This window comes from Macadamia integrifolia, chromosome 4, assembly GCF_013358625.1.
Source record: "Macadamia integrifolia cultivar HAES 741 chromosome 4, SCU_Mint_v3, whole genome shotgun sequence".
Lineage (NCBI taxonomy): Eukaryota > Viridiplantae > Streptophyta > Magnoliopsida > Proteales > Proteaceae > Macadamia > Macadamia integrifolia.
The window spans coordinates 37252282-37270371 of record NC_056560.1 but is presented as its reverse complement, the minus strand read 5'-3'; the positions used below and the strand labels follow the sequence as shown (position 1 = coordinate 37270371).

At 42.5% G+C, this 18090-nt stretch overlaps 1 protein-coding gene across 5 annotated transcripts in view; it reads right to left on the bottom strand.

The window, feature by feature from the left end:
• The window catches only part of LOC122075858 (target of rapamycin complex subunit LST8), a 74391-nt gene that overhangs the window by 27386 nt on the left and 28915 nt on the right, over positions 1–18090 (bottom strand). For 4 of the 5 annotated variants that reach the window (XM_042641032.1, XM_042641031.1, XM_042641030.1 and 1 more), the window contains exon 6: positions 9822–9899. The exons of the other annotated variant lie outside the window; for it this stretch is intronic. In XM_042641032.1, the coding sequence (XP_042496966.1) occupies positions 9822–9899 (78 nt within the window). The remainder of the gene's footprint in view (positions 1–9821; positions 9900–18090) is intronic. 5 annotated transcript variants of the gene reach the window in all.

The window sequence follows — 18090 nt, the reverse complement described above, 5'->3', positions numbered from 1 at the left end:
CATTTGACGCCTAGGTAGTTTAAGTGTTTTTCATGCTTAGACTATTATTGACCGCTGCTGCCCTGTTAATTAGTCTATTATCTTGTATGCTAAATCTGTACTTTTGCTGAGCAACTTTGAACCCAACCCAACTCAAGACCTATTGAGTATTCCTTATTCTAGTGGATTGACCCTTGTAGGAAACCTAGTTGTCTAGACACCCTACTACATCATCTTGGTATCAGAGCATGGTTTTGGTTGGTCTTGTTATGATTGGGTGTCATTGTCACTGTTTACATGTCGTCTTTTGAGATCTAATCTCCATCACAACCTGTCCATAGTTGAGTCTGAGCTAAAGGAGTGTTACCTCAGGTTAGACGATACCTTCTTTCTCCTTAGTTTGGCGGGACCAAATAGTATTGGACGTTATTCCCACCAGAAACACATTCATGAGAGGGAAATTTCTGACCTTAGGATCGAGAGGGCCAACCACCTATCTCAATTAGAGATTATGAGTAGGCCTTGAGTCATTGTTGGCTGCCCACTTTCTTTATGTCCACCTGTAGTGGTAGAGCATACCAAGACATGTATGACCCTCCTAGTACCGCCATTCAGCCAAAGCAATGGGCAAGAGTCCTCTAACAGAACAAAGAGTTCCTGAGCAACCTCCAAGCCAAATTAACTGCCAGTAGGGCTGATAGGGAAGCAAAGGCTGCTCAACTCCAGACTGTCACCACTAGGCTTGCAGCCCTTGAGACAAATGCCCTAAACTCAGATAGACGGCAGGACCATAATACCTTAGGCACTGGACCTAGAACAAAAGCCCCTAGCCCTGAGATAGAGAACGATGACAACCACACTGATGGTTATGACCGGATAGGGGATAATTTTCTAGGCACAGGGTGTGGTAGAGGTCAGGGTATGGGTCGAGGACAACCTGCTCCAAGGCACCATACCCAATATGGAGATGATGAGGGTTATGAGCATTATGATAGAGGCCTTGATGTTAGGCGAATGATTAAGGTAGATGCCCCCACCTATGATGGTCAGATTGATGTTAGCGTCCTTCTAGATTGGAAATAGATGGATAGGTACTTGAGTTCTATGATATGCCCAGGGAAGTCCGCTTCAGATTTGCTAAGTTCAAGCTTATCGGAGTTGCCCAGGACTTTTGGACAGACCTAGAGTACCAAGAGGCCAACCTAGGACTTAAGCCAATCACAACATGGGTAGAAATGCAAGAGAAGCTCAAGAGGGAATTTTCTCCTATCACCTATAGCCTACAGTTGTTGAATGACATAAATACCCTGAGGCAAGGAAAACTGATGGTGACCGAATATATGAGCAAATTCAATGATTTGAAAATTAGAAGCCGTATTCAGGAGGATGTTGAGCAGACACTTTCTAGATTCTTTACGGGCTCAACTCTGAAATCCAGTCACGTATGGCACCCCACCTGGTGCGAGACATTCCACAGGTCTTCCAGATAGCCCTTGAGGTGGAGTCTCCATGATAACTTATTCTCAGAGGAAGAGCTTTCAAGCTGGGGAGTCCCACTTTAGGAAACCACCCCAAGGTTCAACTGGATTCCCAAAACCCCTTGCTGCACCACAACGACAACTTGACAATAGGGGTAAAGGAATCTTGTGAGAAGCACCCCAGAGCAGTGGGCAACAGCAATGCTTCAAGTGTCGAGGGTATGGTCACTTCTCTAGAGAGTGCCCCAATAGAAACCTCTATGTGGGGGAGTAGACTCCTGAAGAAAGTGACCAAGAGGGCTTTCAGGACCATGAGTTTGAGGACCATAGGCCAGATGAGACCATATCTGATGAGGACGCCGAGGAGGCCGAACCCTCAAGCTCGGTATTGTGCGATGTATAGTCTCACAACCTAAGAGTAGCGATGATTGGCGACGAACTAATATTTTCATCACTTACATATGTCATCAGGGCAAGAACTACCACATCGCCATAGACAACGAGAGTTGCATGAATGTGGTCGCCAGGAGCATTGTTGCTCGAATGGGCCTCAAACCCGAGCCCCACCCCAAGCCTTACAAGGTTGCCTGGGTAGATCAGTCCACCATCCCCGTTAATCTGAGGTGTCTAGTTCCCCTACACTTTGCAAGATATGAGGACTGAGTGTGGTGTGATGTCCTAGAGATGGATGTTGCCCACATCATCTTAAGTAGACCCTGGTTATATGACCAGGATGTCACCAATTATGGAAAGTCTAACACCTATGTCTTTGAGTTTAAAGGGAAGAAAATTAGACTGACCCCCAGTGCCCCTAAGCAAGTAAGGGTTCAAGAATGTTGGTGTACGATGTCTTGTATTCCGTCGCAGTTTAATCCAGGGAGTATTGGTACAGCACCTCGACAGGTAGGACGGCGGTCCCGCTCGAATTTTTATTTGAGGGCAATTGTGTACTTTCCGGATTAGGGTTTTTCGCTATATATTTGTAGCGAGGATTTCTTTCTCTGTAACGCAAGCAATACTGAGGTGTGAACATGAGCGTTGTAACCCTATTCTCCATTGATAGTGAAGTAAGATCTCATCTCACCGGGGACGTAGGCAACCTTGCCGAACCTCATAAAATTCGTGTGCATTGTTTGTTCTGTTTTTTCATTATCTTCTACATCGTTTTAGGGTTGCGTTTCTACACCAGAACGCAAGGGAAGTACCTCCAAACACACCCCCACCAAAACACTCAACATTTTAAATCAACAATTTGAAGGAGAGTGTCAAGAGTCAAGGGTGATTTATGCTCTAGTTGCCATACAGAGTAATACTGATAGGTCACGCTTATTCACTAAGGCTCCTAGAGAAGTACAACCCTTGTTGAGGAAATTTGATAGGTTATTCCTTGTGGAACTACCCAATGAGTTACCACCTATGCGTGACATCCAGCACACTATTGACTTAGTTCCAGGATCCTCTCTCGAACTTACCCCCATTACCGAATGAATCCCAAAGAGCACACCGAACTCAAATGGCAAGTGGATGAATTGTTACAAAAGGGATTCATTAGGGAAAACCTTAACCCGTGTGCAGTACCTGCCTTGCTCACGCCAAAGAAAGATGGCATCTGGCGTGTGTGTGTTGATAGTAGGGCCATCAATAAGATCACTGTCAAGTATAGGTTCCCTATCCCTAGGCTTGATGACATGTTGGATATGATGGCCAATTCATCGATCTTTTCGAAGATTGATCTCAAGAGCTGGTCCCACCAAATTCGGGTTAGGCCTGGAGATGAGTGGAAGACAGCCTTCAAAAAGAAGGATTGCCTTTTCGAGTGGCTAGCCATGCCTTTTGGTTTGGCAAATGCACCTAGCACCTTCATGAGAATAATGAATCAAGTGCTTCAACCATTCATCGGCAAGTTCTTAGTGGTCTACTTTGATGACATCCTTATCTACAATAAGACTCCGTCTTCCCACTTGGATCACTTACAGAAGGTTTTTCATGTGCTTCTACAAGAAAAACTCTATGTCAACCTGAAGAAATGCACCTTCATGAGTGATCAAGTCATCTTCTTAGGGTTTGTTGTGTCAACCCAAGGAGTATCTGCTGACCCTGAGAAAGTGAGAGCGATTGTAGAGTGGCCTGAGCCAATTAATGTCCATAAAGTGCGAAGTTTTCATGGCTTAGAAACTTTCTACAGGAGGTTCATTTACCGGTTTAGTTCTATTATGTCTCCTATCACAGATTGCATGAAAAAGGAGTTTCAATGGACCAAGAGTGCTACGAAGGCCTTTAATGAGATAAAAAACTTAATGACAGAGGCCCCCGTCCTACACCTCTCAGACTTTTCTAAGGTCTTCGAAGTGAACTGTGAAGCATCTGGTATTGGAATAGGTGGTGTCCTAGGGCAAGGACACCCTATTGCCTACTTTAGTGAGAAACTTAATGAAGCTAGGCAACGATATTCCACATATGACAGAATTCTATGCGGTTGTCCAATCACTGCGCTATTGGCGGCATTACCTTCTACCGCAAAAATTCGTGTTATTCTTTGACCACCAGGCTCTGAGATACCTGAGCGCCCAAAAGAAGCTAAACCAGAGACATGCTAAGTAGGTCAAGTTTCTCCAAGAGTACACTTTTGTACTCAAACATAGACCTGGTGTCGAGAATACCGCTGGAGATGCACTAAGCCGAGTAAATATGTTCCTCAGTTGCACAAATGCTATGAGTCGGGCTAATATGTTGCCCCAGACCATGAGTGTAGAGGTTGCAGGATTCAAGCGAGTCAAGGACCAATACCTCACTTGTCTTGATTTTAGTGAGCCGTTCACTTCCTTGAGTGGAAGTAACCTTGTCAGTCGCTCAGACTACCTATTCCGGGAGGACTTCCTTTTTAAAGGAAGTAAGTTGTGCATTCCCAGGACCTCACTCTGAGATTTCCTGATCTGGGAATTGTATGCTGGGGGAGTCGTTGGCCATTTTGGTCAAGATAAGACTATCACCCTCATTGAGGACAGATTCTTTTGGCCAGGACTGAAGAGGGATGTTGCTAGAGTTGTGAGTCAGTGTAGGACATGCCAGACTACCAAACAACAAAAGCAGAACACGAGTTTGTACACTCCCCTACCCCATTCCCCATGCCCCTTGGCAGGACCTTAGTATGGACTTCATGCTTGGTCTGCCAAAAACTTCGAGAGGCCATGATTCTGTTTATGTGGTTGTAGATCACTTCTCGAAGATGGCCCATTTCATCCCATGCTCTAAGACCTCAGATTCGTCCATAGTAGCCAAACTTTTCTTTAACGCGGTTGTCAAGCACCATGGGTTGCCCCTCACCATAGTGTCTAATAGGGATGTTAAGTTCACCAGTCATTTTTGGAGGACCTTGTGGCGGATGATGGGTACCAAGCTCCGTTTTTCTTCCGCCGTCCACCCTTAGACTGATGGCCAGACTGAGGTTGTCAATAGGAGTCTGGGAAATTTGTTGCGTTGCCTCATAAGAGAACACCTTACCAGTTGGAATCGAGTCCTTAGCCAGGCCGAGTTTGCATATAATAGTTCTAAGAACCATACCACTAGTCTGTCACCCTTTGAGATTTGTTCAGGATACCAGCCCCAGACATTCATAAACCTTGTCCCAATTGTGTCCAGTTCTAAGACCTCCCCGTCAGCCAAGTCTTTTGCTCAGCATATACATGATTTGCATGCAGGTATAAGAAGACAGATAGCATTGAGCAACTATCAATACAAGTCAAAGGTAGACGTGCACAGAAGGCTACAAGAGTTTCAAGAGGGAGATATGGTGATGGTTAGAATCAAGCCGCAGCGTTTTGTTAGGGGAAAAGTGAGCAAGCTACATGCTCGTAGCACAGGTCCTTTCAAGGTACTTAAGAGAATAGATGCCAATGCTCATGTCCTTGATCTACCAACCAGTATGGAAATCAGTAACATTTTCAATATGGAAGATCTTGTCCTATACCATGGTGCCTCTACCATTGCCCCTTTTTACCCTGATGACCTTGAGGACTTCCCTTTCACCCTTGATGAAACTGCTGAGCCAACCCAACCACTTCCCTTAACCTCCTTACCACCTATACCTAAGGTCATCAGAAGAACTAAAGAAATTGAGGAAATCCTTGATGACAGGATTGTATCCACACACAGAGGAGGTTCTAGAGAGTTCTTGGTCAAATGGCGTGGACGTCCGGAAATTGACAACACTTGGATCACAGTGCAAGAAATCCAACAACTAAACCCGGATCTGCTTGAATACTACATGAGCCATAATTCACCGGAGGTGAATTCTTCCAAGTCGAGGAGAGTTGATGGGGACATCGATGTGTACCAGCGGCGTAGGCGTAAGACCCAGCCACATGTGTATTCTATTTGGCTAGAGGAAAGTTTCACAGAACGAAACTAGAACAAGGAAGAAGGAAGGAGAGAGAATCAAACCAACCTTCCCAACGCTGGGTTCGACCCTCTCTCCTCCCAATCGATCAATATTTCGTGGCCCCCACCAGATCTTTTTACTTTAGTAGTTTTACTTTATTTTATCTTCTTATTTAGTTGTTTAGAATAATTAGGAAACTAGATAATTATCCTATTGTTCTTTTTTAGAAAGTTTCTTTATTTCTGAAATATTGTTCCTAGGATAATCTTTTTCTTTAATAATATTCCCCTTATTTATGTAAGGCCATTGGCCATAGTTTCAATTAATGAAAATTATTGAAAGAAGCACAGCTCACGTCTCTCGTTTCTTATTCTCGCTCTCCCTTTCTCGCCTTATATCTCTCTCACGACAGTCTTTCTCTCTCTCTTTCACCTCGGTTGTCCCTCTAATACAACCCTGCTGACCCTATGAATGTGCTGCTGAAATTGCTGCGACTTCTTCAAGCATCCTTCACAACAACAAGGACTGTCATGGCTATACTTTGCTCTTCTTAGCGTGGACTGCACCTCTGTTTTTGGGAAGACCCTGGCTTCCTCTCTTCTCCTCAGATCTAGACAGCAATAAAGTAAGTAAGACCCCTCCCCATTCCACCTCCACTGACTCCATTGTTATCTTCCTATTCCACCCCACTGAAATCTGAAATGGTTATCTGTTTTCAAGCCATTTATTTTCTGTTATCCTTAAAAAAATCCTTGCTGTTTTACCTTACTAGCTGGCTGATTTTAGAGAAATGTATGGTTTCCTATTCATGCTTGGTGTCTTGATTGATTTGTGCTAAACCTAACATATACATGCTGCCATGTTCCCTTCCCCATATCCCCATTTGACGCTTGGGTAGTTTAAGTGTTTTTCCTACTTAGACTATTATTGACCGCTGCTGCTCTGTAATTAGTCTATTATCTTGCATGCTAAATCTGTACTTTTGCTGAGCAACTTTGAACCCAACCCAATTCAAGACCTATTGAGTATTCCTTATTCTTGTGGATTGGCCCTTGTAGGTAGCCTAGTTGTCTAGGCACCCTACTACATCAGTTTTAGTATAACTTTTGTGTATATATAGCATCGTACAGTGTACTACATACACTACCAACTTAGGGTCCAAAGACAAATTACCATTTTGTACTCTTTTTTTCCCAATCTAAGGGTTCCACTATGTTTTAAGGGCTTCAAATAGGGTTTCCTATAAATTTTGGGAACTAATTTGGCCATTTGGGTCTCAAAACCAGTGACCGAAATCTTCCAGGTTTTGACCGAAATTTCTCCTTCAAGCCTGGTCGGAACCAGACTCAAAACCGAAACCTTGAACCTTGTTCAACAAAGAAGTCTCTACCTGTTCTGCAAATGGGTGGTACCCTGCTTTCATAAAAACTTTCATCTGGAATAACACCTCCATATCTGATTATATACTGATCGAGTTGGCCCAAAATCTCATATCTGAGATTTTATTTGCCTATTTCTCTTGAATTCTAGTAAAAATCTCGAGTTTTTAGGCCAAAATAGTCCAATATCTGTTATTTCTCTTTCTTTACCCATCATTAGCAGATCTTCTCTCTGATCCGCATCACCCCACCTTAGGTGTATTCTTTCCACCCGATGAGGCATGGAATTTCACAATTCATGGCAATGAAAACTAAACCCATTTGATTATCCATAACACTAGCCCAGGGAGTGTTTGTAGAGATAATCCAAGGAGTAAGACGAAGGGAGATGAAAATGGGAAAGATGATACAAAATTTTTCATTCCGGACCATACTGTCAGATTAGCATCCAAACCACCATTTTATGTCCAGAAACTGTTCCAAGACTTCTTTTTGAGGAAGAGCAAAAATAGTTCTTAAAAACCCATACCAAAAAGAATCCTTATATAAAACTTAGGAGATCTCCCACAAATAAAAACACTTCCTTGTGGGAAGAAGCATTGCAGATAATATTATCCTCTGCCATAGATTGTAAGAGGATCCGACCATAAATCCCACTCCTCTGCTACCCTGCTTAAGATTGACATTCATAAAGCTTTTACTCTATCCGTTGGGACTACGTCTCCAGAGTCTTGATCCAGATGTCCTTCCCACCTTCCTAACCTCCACCTCATTTCCCCCATTCCCAAATGCAAACCCATCCTTCTCACTCATCTTGCCTTCACCGATGATCTCATGATCTTCTCCAAGGCCAACCCCTCCTCCATCTCCTCCATCAGGTCCTCCCTCCATCTCTAGTCTTCGCATCAACCTCCTTAAATCTAGACTCTTCTCTCTCGGGTGTTTTTGATCCCACCTGTTCCCTCCTTCAGACCATGGGATTCTCCCTTGGCTCCTTTCCTGTCAAATACCTTGGTCTCCCTCTTATCTCTAGGCTCTCTGCCTAGAATGTTCTCCTATTCTTGACCTTCTGTGTAAAAAGCTCCAACTCTGAAAGGCCAAGCTACTCTCATATGTTGGCCGCCTTGTGCCCATTCGCTCTGTCCTCCAATCTATGTACCTCTATTGGACGGGCATCTTTGTGCTCCCAGTGTCGGTTATCAAGTCCATTAAGAGCCTCCTATGCTGTTTCCTTTGGAAAGGATCTGACACTCCTTGATTCCTTCACCCTTTGTGCCGGGATCAAGTCTGCCTTGCTAAAGCTGAAGGAAGGCTTGGCATCAGAAGAATCAAGGATGTCAATTGTACAGACATTGTCAAGCTCATTTAGAAGATTGCCTCCAAGAGCAACAACATCTGGGTCTCTTGGTCTATTCCTCCCTCCTCAAGAACTCAATCTGGACTGCTTCTCCCCCCCACCCCAACACCTCTTGGATCTAGCACAAAATCCTCTCCTCCAAGCCTATTGCCATGGATGCTATCTCTTAGTCCATTGGTAATGGTTCCAGGACCTCTCTCTGGCTCAACCCTTGGCACCCCTTGGGCATCCTCCTGCCTCTGGTTACCCCTAGGATAATCTACTCCTCAGTCTTGAGCTGAAATGCCAAAGTCTCTTCCATCCTGTCTCAGGGTATTTGGTCCCCCCCTCCTCTCCTCCCCTTGCTGATCTCTAGGCCTCCCCCCCCCCCCCAAAATTCCCCGAGCCAGAAAGGAAGGATGACCTCATTATTTGGACCCCGTCCAGTTTGGGACAGTTCTCTTCAACTTCTGCCTAGATCTCATCTAATTCAAAGCCTCTCTCATTCCCTGGAGAAACATCATGTGGTTTAAAGACCACATTCCCCGCCACAGCTTCACTGCGTGGTGCGCTCTTTCCAACTACCTCCACACGCAGTCTTTTCTCCACCAGCACATCCAGGCCTCCCATGCTTGTTGCCTCTGCTAGAATGGCATTGAAGATGTAGATCATCTTTTCTTCTCCTGCCCCTTCTCTTCCATCATCTGGAAGAGAGTTCTCAGTAACTGCTGGTCCTCTCGCAAACCTATCCGTCTCTTGAGTAGAGAATGAATCTGGGTTGACATGACCTTCCGTGGGGCCTCTATTTGTGACATAGCTAGGAAGCTCGCCTTTAGTGCTACGATCAATCATATTTGGATGGAGCATAATCTACATAGATGGACTTCCAGCTCTCGCTCCTTTGATCAGATTTGGAAAGCCATCTACTTTGATATTAGCTCCAAGCTTGGATGCCTGTCCCATCGATCCGTAGTTGACACTCCAAGGAACAGGCTTACTATTGTTTCTTTGGGTCTCCCTCTCTCTATTATCACTATCCCCCCCTCATTGACATATCCTCTTTGTATGGTCCTGGGCCCCTGCCCTGTGCATGGTAGCCTGTGATTCTCCCCCCCCCCTCTCCTCCCCCTTTGCATATTCTTCTTCCTTGGTAACGAATTTATTTATTCATTTCCAAAAAAAAAAAAAAAAACCACTTCTTGACATAAAGAGTTATGAGCTTTAAGACGAAAAATAAAATTGCAAATGCTGAGTCAGATGTCATTACATACCAACTCACAGCTACAAGAATTTGCGGTCAAATCCCAAACACGTATATTTCCATTTTGATCCCCAGATATTAGTTCTGTCTGCAAGTCACACACAACTAGGATTTATAAATTTCAACTTCACAGTAACAATTAGAGACCACGTAATACGAGAGAGAACTTTTTATAGTAGAAAATTATAGTACGTGGGATATCCATAGAAGATACAATTATGATTGATCAAACAAAATAAGGCACTCAATATCTCAAATGTCATATCTTCAAAGTTCAAGAAGACAAGAGCCTGAAAGACTTAATATGACCGCAACATTTTGCAGGACACCAACCTGACAAGATACAGCGTCACAAAAGTAATCTCAAAAACAGACCACAGTTCATCTAGAACTTGCATGAATAAGCCCATCTTTAAAGGATGGATGACAAAAGAATATAGGAAGATGAGTAGTGCAGTAGGCATACCAGGCGAACAACTCAGTTCTTTTCAGATGTTCTCACTTGTTTCTACATGGGGGTTGATTGTATTTTTTTCCTATAGGATTAATAATTTTGTTTTCTTGCTTTGCTTTGTTTCTTTCCTTTTCTTTTCCCCATCTTTCTTTTGCTTTTTATTTTGCAATATCGCAAATCCATGTAGCCGACCCCATTTAGTTGGGATAAAGCTTTGGTGTGGTTGTTATTGTTGACTAACAATTTTGTTTTCTATGGATTGTTGTCTGAGGTATGTTCAAGTAACAAAGTCAATTCATAGGAAGCTGATCACTTTTGTGCGCACCCTGTTTTATCTCTTCTTCTCTCTTTCCTTTCTGTTTCTAAATCAGATTCTCAAGTCATGCCATCACTAAATATTAAATCAATAGGTCAGTCCTAGTTACCAAGGTGTTTACTCTCAATACGTGTCGGCCATATTGGCCTTTGAAAAATTACAACCCAATTCACAACATGAAAAAAATAAAAAAGTATCGTGTTGTATTGACAAATACCAACCAAGATAGATTGAGACAAGAAGAGACACCTTGAGACATCTCGAGACATTATTGCCAGAAGCAGAGGCCACCGCCACCAGAGCAGCTGCAGAAGCCACCACCATTGCCACTGGCAGCAGCAGCCACAGCCACAGCCACTGCTACAGAAGAAGGAAAAGGAGACGATGGCAGAAGTGAAGAAAAACTCACCTCCAGTAACGGAAACAACAGCAGCAACGGCGGCAGCAGCAGCATCAATGTAGGAAGCAGCGGCGGAGGTTTCTCCAACAACCCATTTATCCCTAGATAGCGGGAGAATTCTTCTCCTAGAGGGCCAGCAAGCATTTAGGACCTTCCTCCAAATTTTGGAGAAGGGACAAGAGAAGAAATGATGATCCAAATCTGCAGACCCATTCCAGCACAGACAGTAAGAGGGAGACACAGGGATGTGCCGGGAGAGCAGAAAGGAATGGGTGGGGAGGCAGAGATGGCTCTCCGTGCAGTGAAACTATGCCGAGGGATATGACCAGGTACCACACAATTTTCCTCCAGAGGGTCAGAGGGGACGGGGATCGGATAAAGTGCCAGGCTGATACGGAGGTGAAGGCTTGTGGTTTGGTAATTTGGGTCAGCTTTTATTTTAAAATTATCCCTTTGTTAGTTACATAAGAGTGAGAGTCCAAGTTAGCTTGGAACTCTATTTTCAGTCTTAGGTTGTTTGGAATATTTATTTCCCTTCTTAAATTTGGTCGTAACCCATGATGGGATTCGATATTGATTGGAATGAATTTTATTGGAGTTGTTATGCTGCTGATACGTGGCTGTCTTCTTCCTCTTATCCCTGCTCAGCTCCAGAATTGATCCTTTTCTCCAAGTGCGATCTTCCTCACTTTTCTTTTTACTATTTTTCTCTCATTTTTATTCTTGTTCCTCCTTTTATTTTGAGTATCATCTCCATAATGTTGAGTTTTGAACCATCATTACTGTTATTCCTTGTTTCTAGTGGTACTGACAGTCCAAGATATTTGAATCGAACTCTATCGATTTTTGTCCTTTCTTCCTAAGATTTCATGTGTTAGTTATACTAATAGGGGTGACTAAAGCAGAAGGGGTTTAGGTTTAAGAAGGATCAAGGATGTTAATCAGCCACTAGGGTCGACCCTCTTCTTCCTTCTTGAGTAGACTTTCAAATCTGCATCAGTTAATCTGGCTGGCATCATCAAGTTGGCTTGGAAGATCATCTTTAAGAAGAATAGTATATGGGTTGAATGGGTTTACTCGGATCCTCTTAGGTCTGATTCTTTTTGGATAGTGAAAATTTCGGTAGATGCCTCGTGGGTGTGGCGTAAGATCCTTGCTACCCACCCCTCCATCTCTTCAGCCATGTCCTCCCAGATTGGCGATGGGGCTAGTACTTTCTTTTAGCTTTGACCCTTCGCACCCCAAAGGAATCCTATATCACACTATAACTGCCAGAAGCATCTATAATTCGGGCTTGTCCAAGTATGCCCTTGTAGCTGATATCTTATCTTCTCACAACTGGTCTCCCAAGCTCAATCATTGATCCAACTTGCGAACATATGGAACTCTTTACCGGTCATTCCAGTATCCCAACGGCAAAGACAAGACTATCCTCTGGATGCCCTCCTATTCAAAGCTCTTCTCTGCTGCTTGGGAGTTTATCAGGAGTCATGGCCCGGCTTCTTCATGGCACAAACTCATATGGTTCAAGCATCACATCCCCCGCCAGAGTTTCAAGTCTTGGAGAATTTTTACTAACTCTCTGCCCACGCTATCTTTCCTCATCCAATGAGGCATCCTTGCTGACCCTATGTGGTTCCTCTGTGGCAATGAGCCAGAGACTATAAAGCACCTCTTCTTCGCTTGCACTGTTTCCTCCTATATCTGAGAAGGGATCCTAGACAAATGCTGGTGATGCAGATAAGTCACTTAATGGGCTTATTTTATTGCAAATAAGCCTTGGGTTGGGTTATGTATGTGTTGGGCCTTTGATCCCATGGGTTTTCTTTGTAATGGGCCACTTTAATGAGCCTAAAATATGGGTATTAAGTAGGAAACGGGACTTAATTCATTAGTTTAGTTGGAGTCCTGTTTTGAATCTATTTGCTTTGTTATTTCAATTTCCTAGTCAGTTTAGGTTTCCCAATTAGTTAAGGATTGGGTTAGGCCTTTCCCTTTTAGTGTTTGAGTCAGTTTTGAGTCTTCTATATAAGTTTGTAAGGGGCTACAACACTGGACACAAATTTATTAATGAAAAAAAAAAATATATGGCTTATGCTGTTGTGCTGTGGGATGCAATCGGGTGAGATGCCTAAACCTGAGGGGTGAGATGCCCATTCACTAGTTCTTCTTCCCCCTTCTCAACCGTCCATCGCATTCTCTTTCTTTTCTTATTTTCTTTTTTTCTTTTTATTTGTTTGTTGTGAGAGAGTGTTTGAGAGCTAGAACCAAGCCTATTGGAGGACATCTTCCCTATTCAGTTAGAATTTCAGATCCTACCTAGGATTAGGATCACTTGTGATTCTAGCTCTACATCAGCTGGCCAGTTAATAGGAGAATTCTTCCATTACACATGAAGTATATTTGGACGGATATGACATTTAAGGAAAATTCTATTTGTGATATTGTGGGAAAGCTAGCCTTATGCGCAACCATAAATCAGATTTGGATGGAAAGAAATCATAGGAAATGGACCTCTAACTCTCGCCCTCTTGATAATATTTGGGGCTCCATCTCCTTTGATGTCAGGGCCAAGATTTCTCGGGTTACTTCCACTTGTAATCCCTCCCCTAGAAACTGTCATATTGTAAATTCCTGGGAGCTGCCCAGCTCCACCATCAGGAATAGCCCTACTCTCTGAATTCGATTTTGCTTTCTTCCCCCTCCCCTTCTTAGGGATTGTAAGTCTTTTTTCCTTTTCGCTTGGTAATTTATTCACCCAAAAAAAAATAGGGGCGACTTATCCCTGCCCAGTTTTAAGCCCAAAGAACATTGTAAATAATATTGGAAGAAGAAGACAAATAGAAGAGGGAGGAAAAGAGAATCAATGGATGTGTAACCTGGTGGGACTTGGGAGCTACAACTTAATGTTACTCCTAATTCATTCAATATATAATAACCTAAAAGTACAAGGGACATAACTGGAACAAATAAGCAGAAAAACAAAAGAGAAAAAATAGCCCCTACCCATCTCGGTATTAGCGTAGATCCTTATATCTCGATTTACACTCCCCCTCGAGCTGGAGCATAGATGTTAATCATACCTAGCTAGTTATAAATATTATCCACTCGAACACTTCCCAAAGACTTTGTATACACATCAGCAAGTTGCTCCCTTGTATAAACATGATGAGGAGAAATAAGTCCTTTTTGCAGCTTTCCCCGAACAAAGTAACAGTCTACTTCGATGAGTTTCGTTCTTTTATGAAACATCGGATTCGAAGCTGTATGGATACCAGCTTGATTACACACCATAACTGCATAGGTGAATCATCTGAAAATCCAAGTTCAGCCAGTAATTGTTTCACCCACATCAGTTCACACGTAACATGTGCCATAGCTCGATACTCTAACTTAGCACTAGATCGAGCCACAACTGTCTCTTTCTTGCTCTTCCATGACATAAGGTTTCCACCAACAAATGTGCAACAACATGCAGTTGACCTCTTTTCAACAGGAGATCAAGCCCAGTTAGCATCTAAAAAAACCCTAAACCCAACCATGTCCATGATCAAAGTAAAGCAGACCGCGTCCAGCAGCCTTTTTGAGGTAAACCAGACTGCGACCGTAGAATACGTATAACAGACTTCCAATGAGACATCCGAGAAGCATACAAAAATTGACTCACCACATTAACAAGAAAAGCAATATCAGGTCAAGTTATAGTCGGATAATTTAGTTTTCCCAACAAGCCTTCAATACTTCTCAGAATCCCCAAAAAAATCACCACCATCAGCTATAAACTTTAAATTGGGATCCACAGGAGTATCTAAGGGTTTAGAACCCTACATTCTTGCCGCTGAAAGAAGATCAATGACATATTTTCGCTATGAAGCAAAATTCCTTTCCTTGACTGAACCACTTCCACACCCAAAAAATATTTCACCCTTCCCGAATCTTTAGTCTCAAAATTTCTACTATAAATGTATCTTTAACTTTTGAATTCTTGATGAATCATCTTTTGTAATAACTATATCATCCATATATACAACAAGAAATATCCGGCCTACAACAGGATGCCGAAAAAATACATAATGATCACTACGACACCACGTCAACCCAAACTCCAAGACCACCTCAATAAACCGACCAAACCACACCGAAGGCGACTACTTCGGCCCATACAAAGATTTCTTGAGTTTACACTACCATACCACACTCCCCCTGAGCAACAAACCAAAGAGGTTGCCCCATACAAACCTCCTCATGGAGATCACCACGCAAGAAGACATTCTTAACATCTAATTGAAATAAGGGTCAATGGTGGGTAGAGGCAAGAGAGATCAAAATGCAAGCAAAAGTAAGCTTAGCCACATATGAAAAAGTATCCAAGTAATCAATCCCATACGCCTGGCTAGGCGTGGCCTTAGAAACGTGCCAACGAACCATGTGGATTTACTTTCACCACATAAACCCAACAACAACCAATAGCTAATTTCCCTAAGGGCAACCGAACATGGTCACATGTCTCATTTTCCTCCAATGACAACAGTTACTTAGTTCTAGCAGCCCGCCAACCAGAATGAGATAGTCCCTTTGCAACGAACTTAGGAATAGGATGACTCCCAACAGTATTTAAACATGCATGGAAATTAAAGGACAAACCAGAATAGGACACAGTTTAAAAATGGGTTGTTGGCCACAACCCCAAACACCCTTACGCAAAGTAATAGGTACATCAAGATCAGAAGAAGAATTACGTACTACAGGGCCTGCAGAAGAAAGAGGCGAGGCAGCGTCAGATGAAGTAGGGGGCCAAATCTTGCCAAGGGCAATGTTGGTACTCAATAACAGGTCGTGGTGGTGGTGGCAAAGAAACCTGAGGAACTTGAAAAACAGAAGACTGAATAATATAAAAAGAATATCATCATCCAACTCAGAAGCAAGAAAAGAAGAGTTGAAAAAGGAGTAGACTCAAAGAAAGAAACATCAACTATGACAAAATACTTGTGCAACTCAAATGAATAACAATGATAGCCCTTTTGGGTACAAGAATAGTCAACAATCATACATTCAAGAGCTTTGTAATCCAACTTGGAAACACTGGGACGATGATCGCAAATAAATCAAACACTACCTAAGACACGTGGTGGTAAAGCAAATAAAGGTGCAAAAGGAAATAATAGAGAATGGGAGATACCAACACGTAAGACAGAAGAAGGCATGCGGTTAATAAGATAACATGTAATCAAAACAACATCAAGCCAAAAAGGTTTGGTAATTTTCATCTAGAAAAGATGAGATTGTGTGACCTCTGTTAAGTGTCTATTCTTTCTTTCAGCCACACCATTTTGTTGTGGGGCGTCAACACAGCAAGACTGATGTATGATGCCATGTTGAACCATAAAAGTAGAAAGATATCAGAAAAGTATTCCTTAGCATTATTATTACGAAGATAAGCACAGGAGTATTAATCTAAGTTTGAATCTCATACACAAATGCACAAAAAATGGAAAACATCTCAAAACGACTATTCATTAAATAAATCCACGTAACTCTAGAATAGTCATCAAGAAACGTAACAAAATAACGAAATCCCAACTTAGAAATGATAGGACAAGGACCCCAAACATCTGAATGAACTAAAGAGAAAGGTTAACCAGACTATTTATTGAATCTAGGGAGATAGCTTACATGATGAAGCTTCCCAAACTGACAGGATTCACAATTTTAACTAAAAATAGATCGAAACTGAGAATCTAAAAGTTGCAAACTAGTTAGTGAAGGATGACCCAAACGACAATGGATTTAGTAAGGTGATGCCACCCTTGAACACGCCACGGATGAAATGTCCTCAAGTAGATACAGCCCCCCCACGATTCACGACCTCTACCAATCGTCCCCTTTCTCATAAATAAAGAACAAAAGATAAGGATAAAGAAGAAGAGGCATGAACAACTATCGGTTTTGACGAACTTATGAACAGACAAATATTAAAAGGAAATCCATGTAAATAAAGAACAAAAGATAAGGATAAAGAAGTGGCATGAGTGTCTGAAAGTGTAGCTACCATGTAACCACCCAGAATCTGAGAGCGAACAGAGTCAAACTCCTTCCCAAGACCACCGAAAAATCCCATGACAGCAAGCTATTCTCATTGATTTTGCATCTGTTGCACATCAGAAGTAATAGGAAGTAGGGAACTCAGCTCCTCATACATCCTCTTGTAGTCAAAAAAATACTGAGTCAAGCAGCGACCCTTTCGATCAGCCTTATAGAACTCCTGAGACAAATCATATATGCAGGAAAGGTTGTTCCATCCGAACAACAAAGCATTCAGATATTTCCATAACTCGTTAACTGTAATAATATGGGTAACTAAGTCAATGATTTGATTATTCATAGAATTCAGCATCTGTCTCAAAATTCTTGCATCAATCATATCCCATGATGTGTCAGCAACAGATTTAGTCCTTGTCAAGTGATCATGTTGATCACGACCAGTCAACACAAACTTAACAATCATTTTCCATTGTTAAAAGTTGGCAATCCCGTCTAACTTCTTCTCAGTAATATGGTTAGAAGCATAGTTGTCAAGGCATCGCCTAGGCGCCAACTTGGCGTCCCGGTAGAAAACTAACAGTAAATCAGTGGGCCAATTTGCTTGAGTCAGACTGGCATGCGCCATATCAAGAATGGCGTTGCCAAGTTGGCGCCATGGACGCCATATCACAATTATAGTACATAGCGATCGTTTTTTGTACCTTGGCATTTTTTTTCTAAGTTTTTAATCTTGATTCTCTTTTTTAGATTGTTAGTGGCAAGTGTATTATGCTTCCATACATGCCACTACATGCGAACAAGTGTAAAAGCCCAAAAGGCAAATTTATCTAAAACCCTCATTCCTTAGCCTCTCGAGTCCTTGACTCTCGATTGTGAAGTGTGAAACCCTTGAGCCCCCGACTATGAACCCTCAACAGTGAAAGTGAAACTGTTATTTTCTGCCGGCTCCGATAACTTCGGTACTCTCAGGCGAATATTCATCTAGCTCCGACAGTTCACAGGTCGCGGCATCCTCATTTTCCGACAGGTCAGGTAAGTCTATACAGCTCTACTCCTCTTCTTCAGTT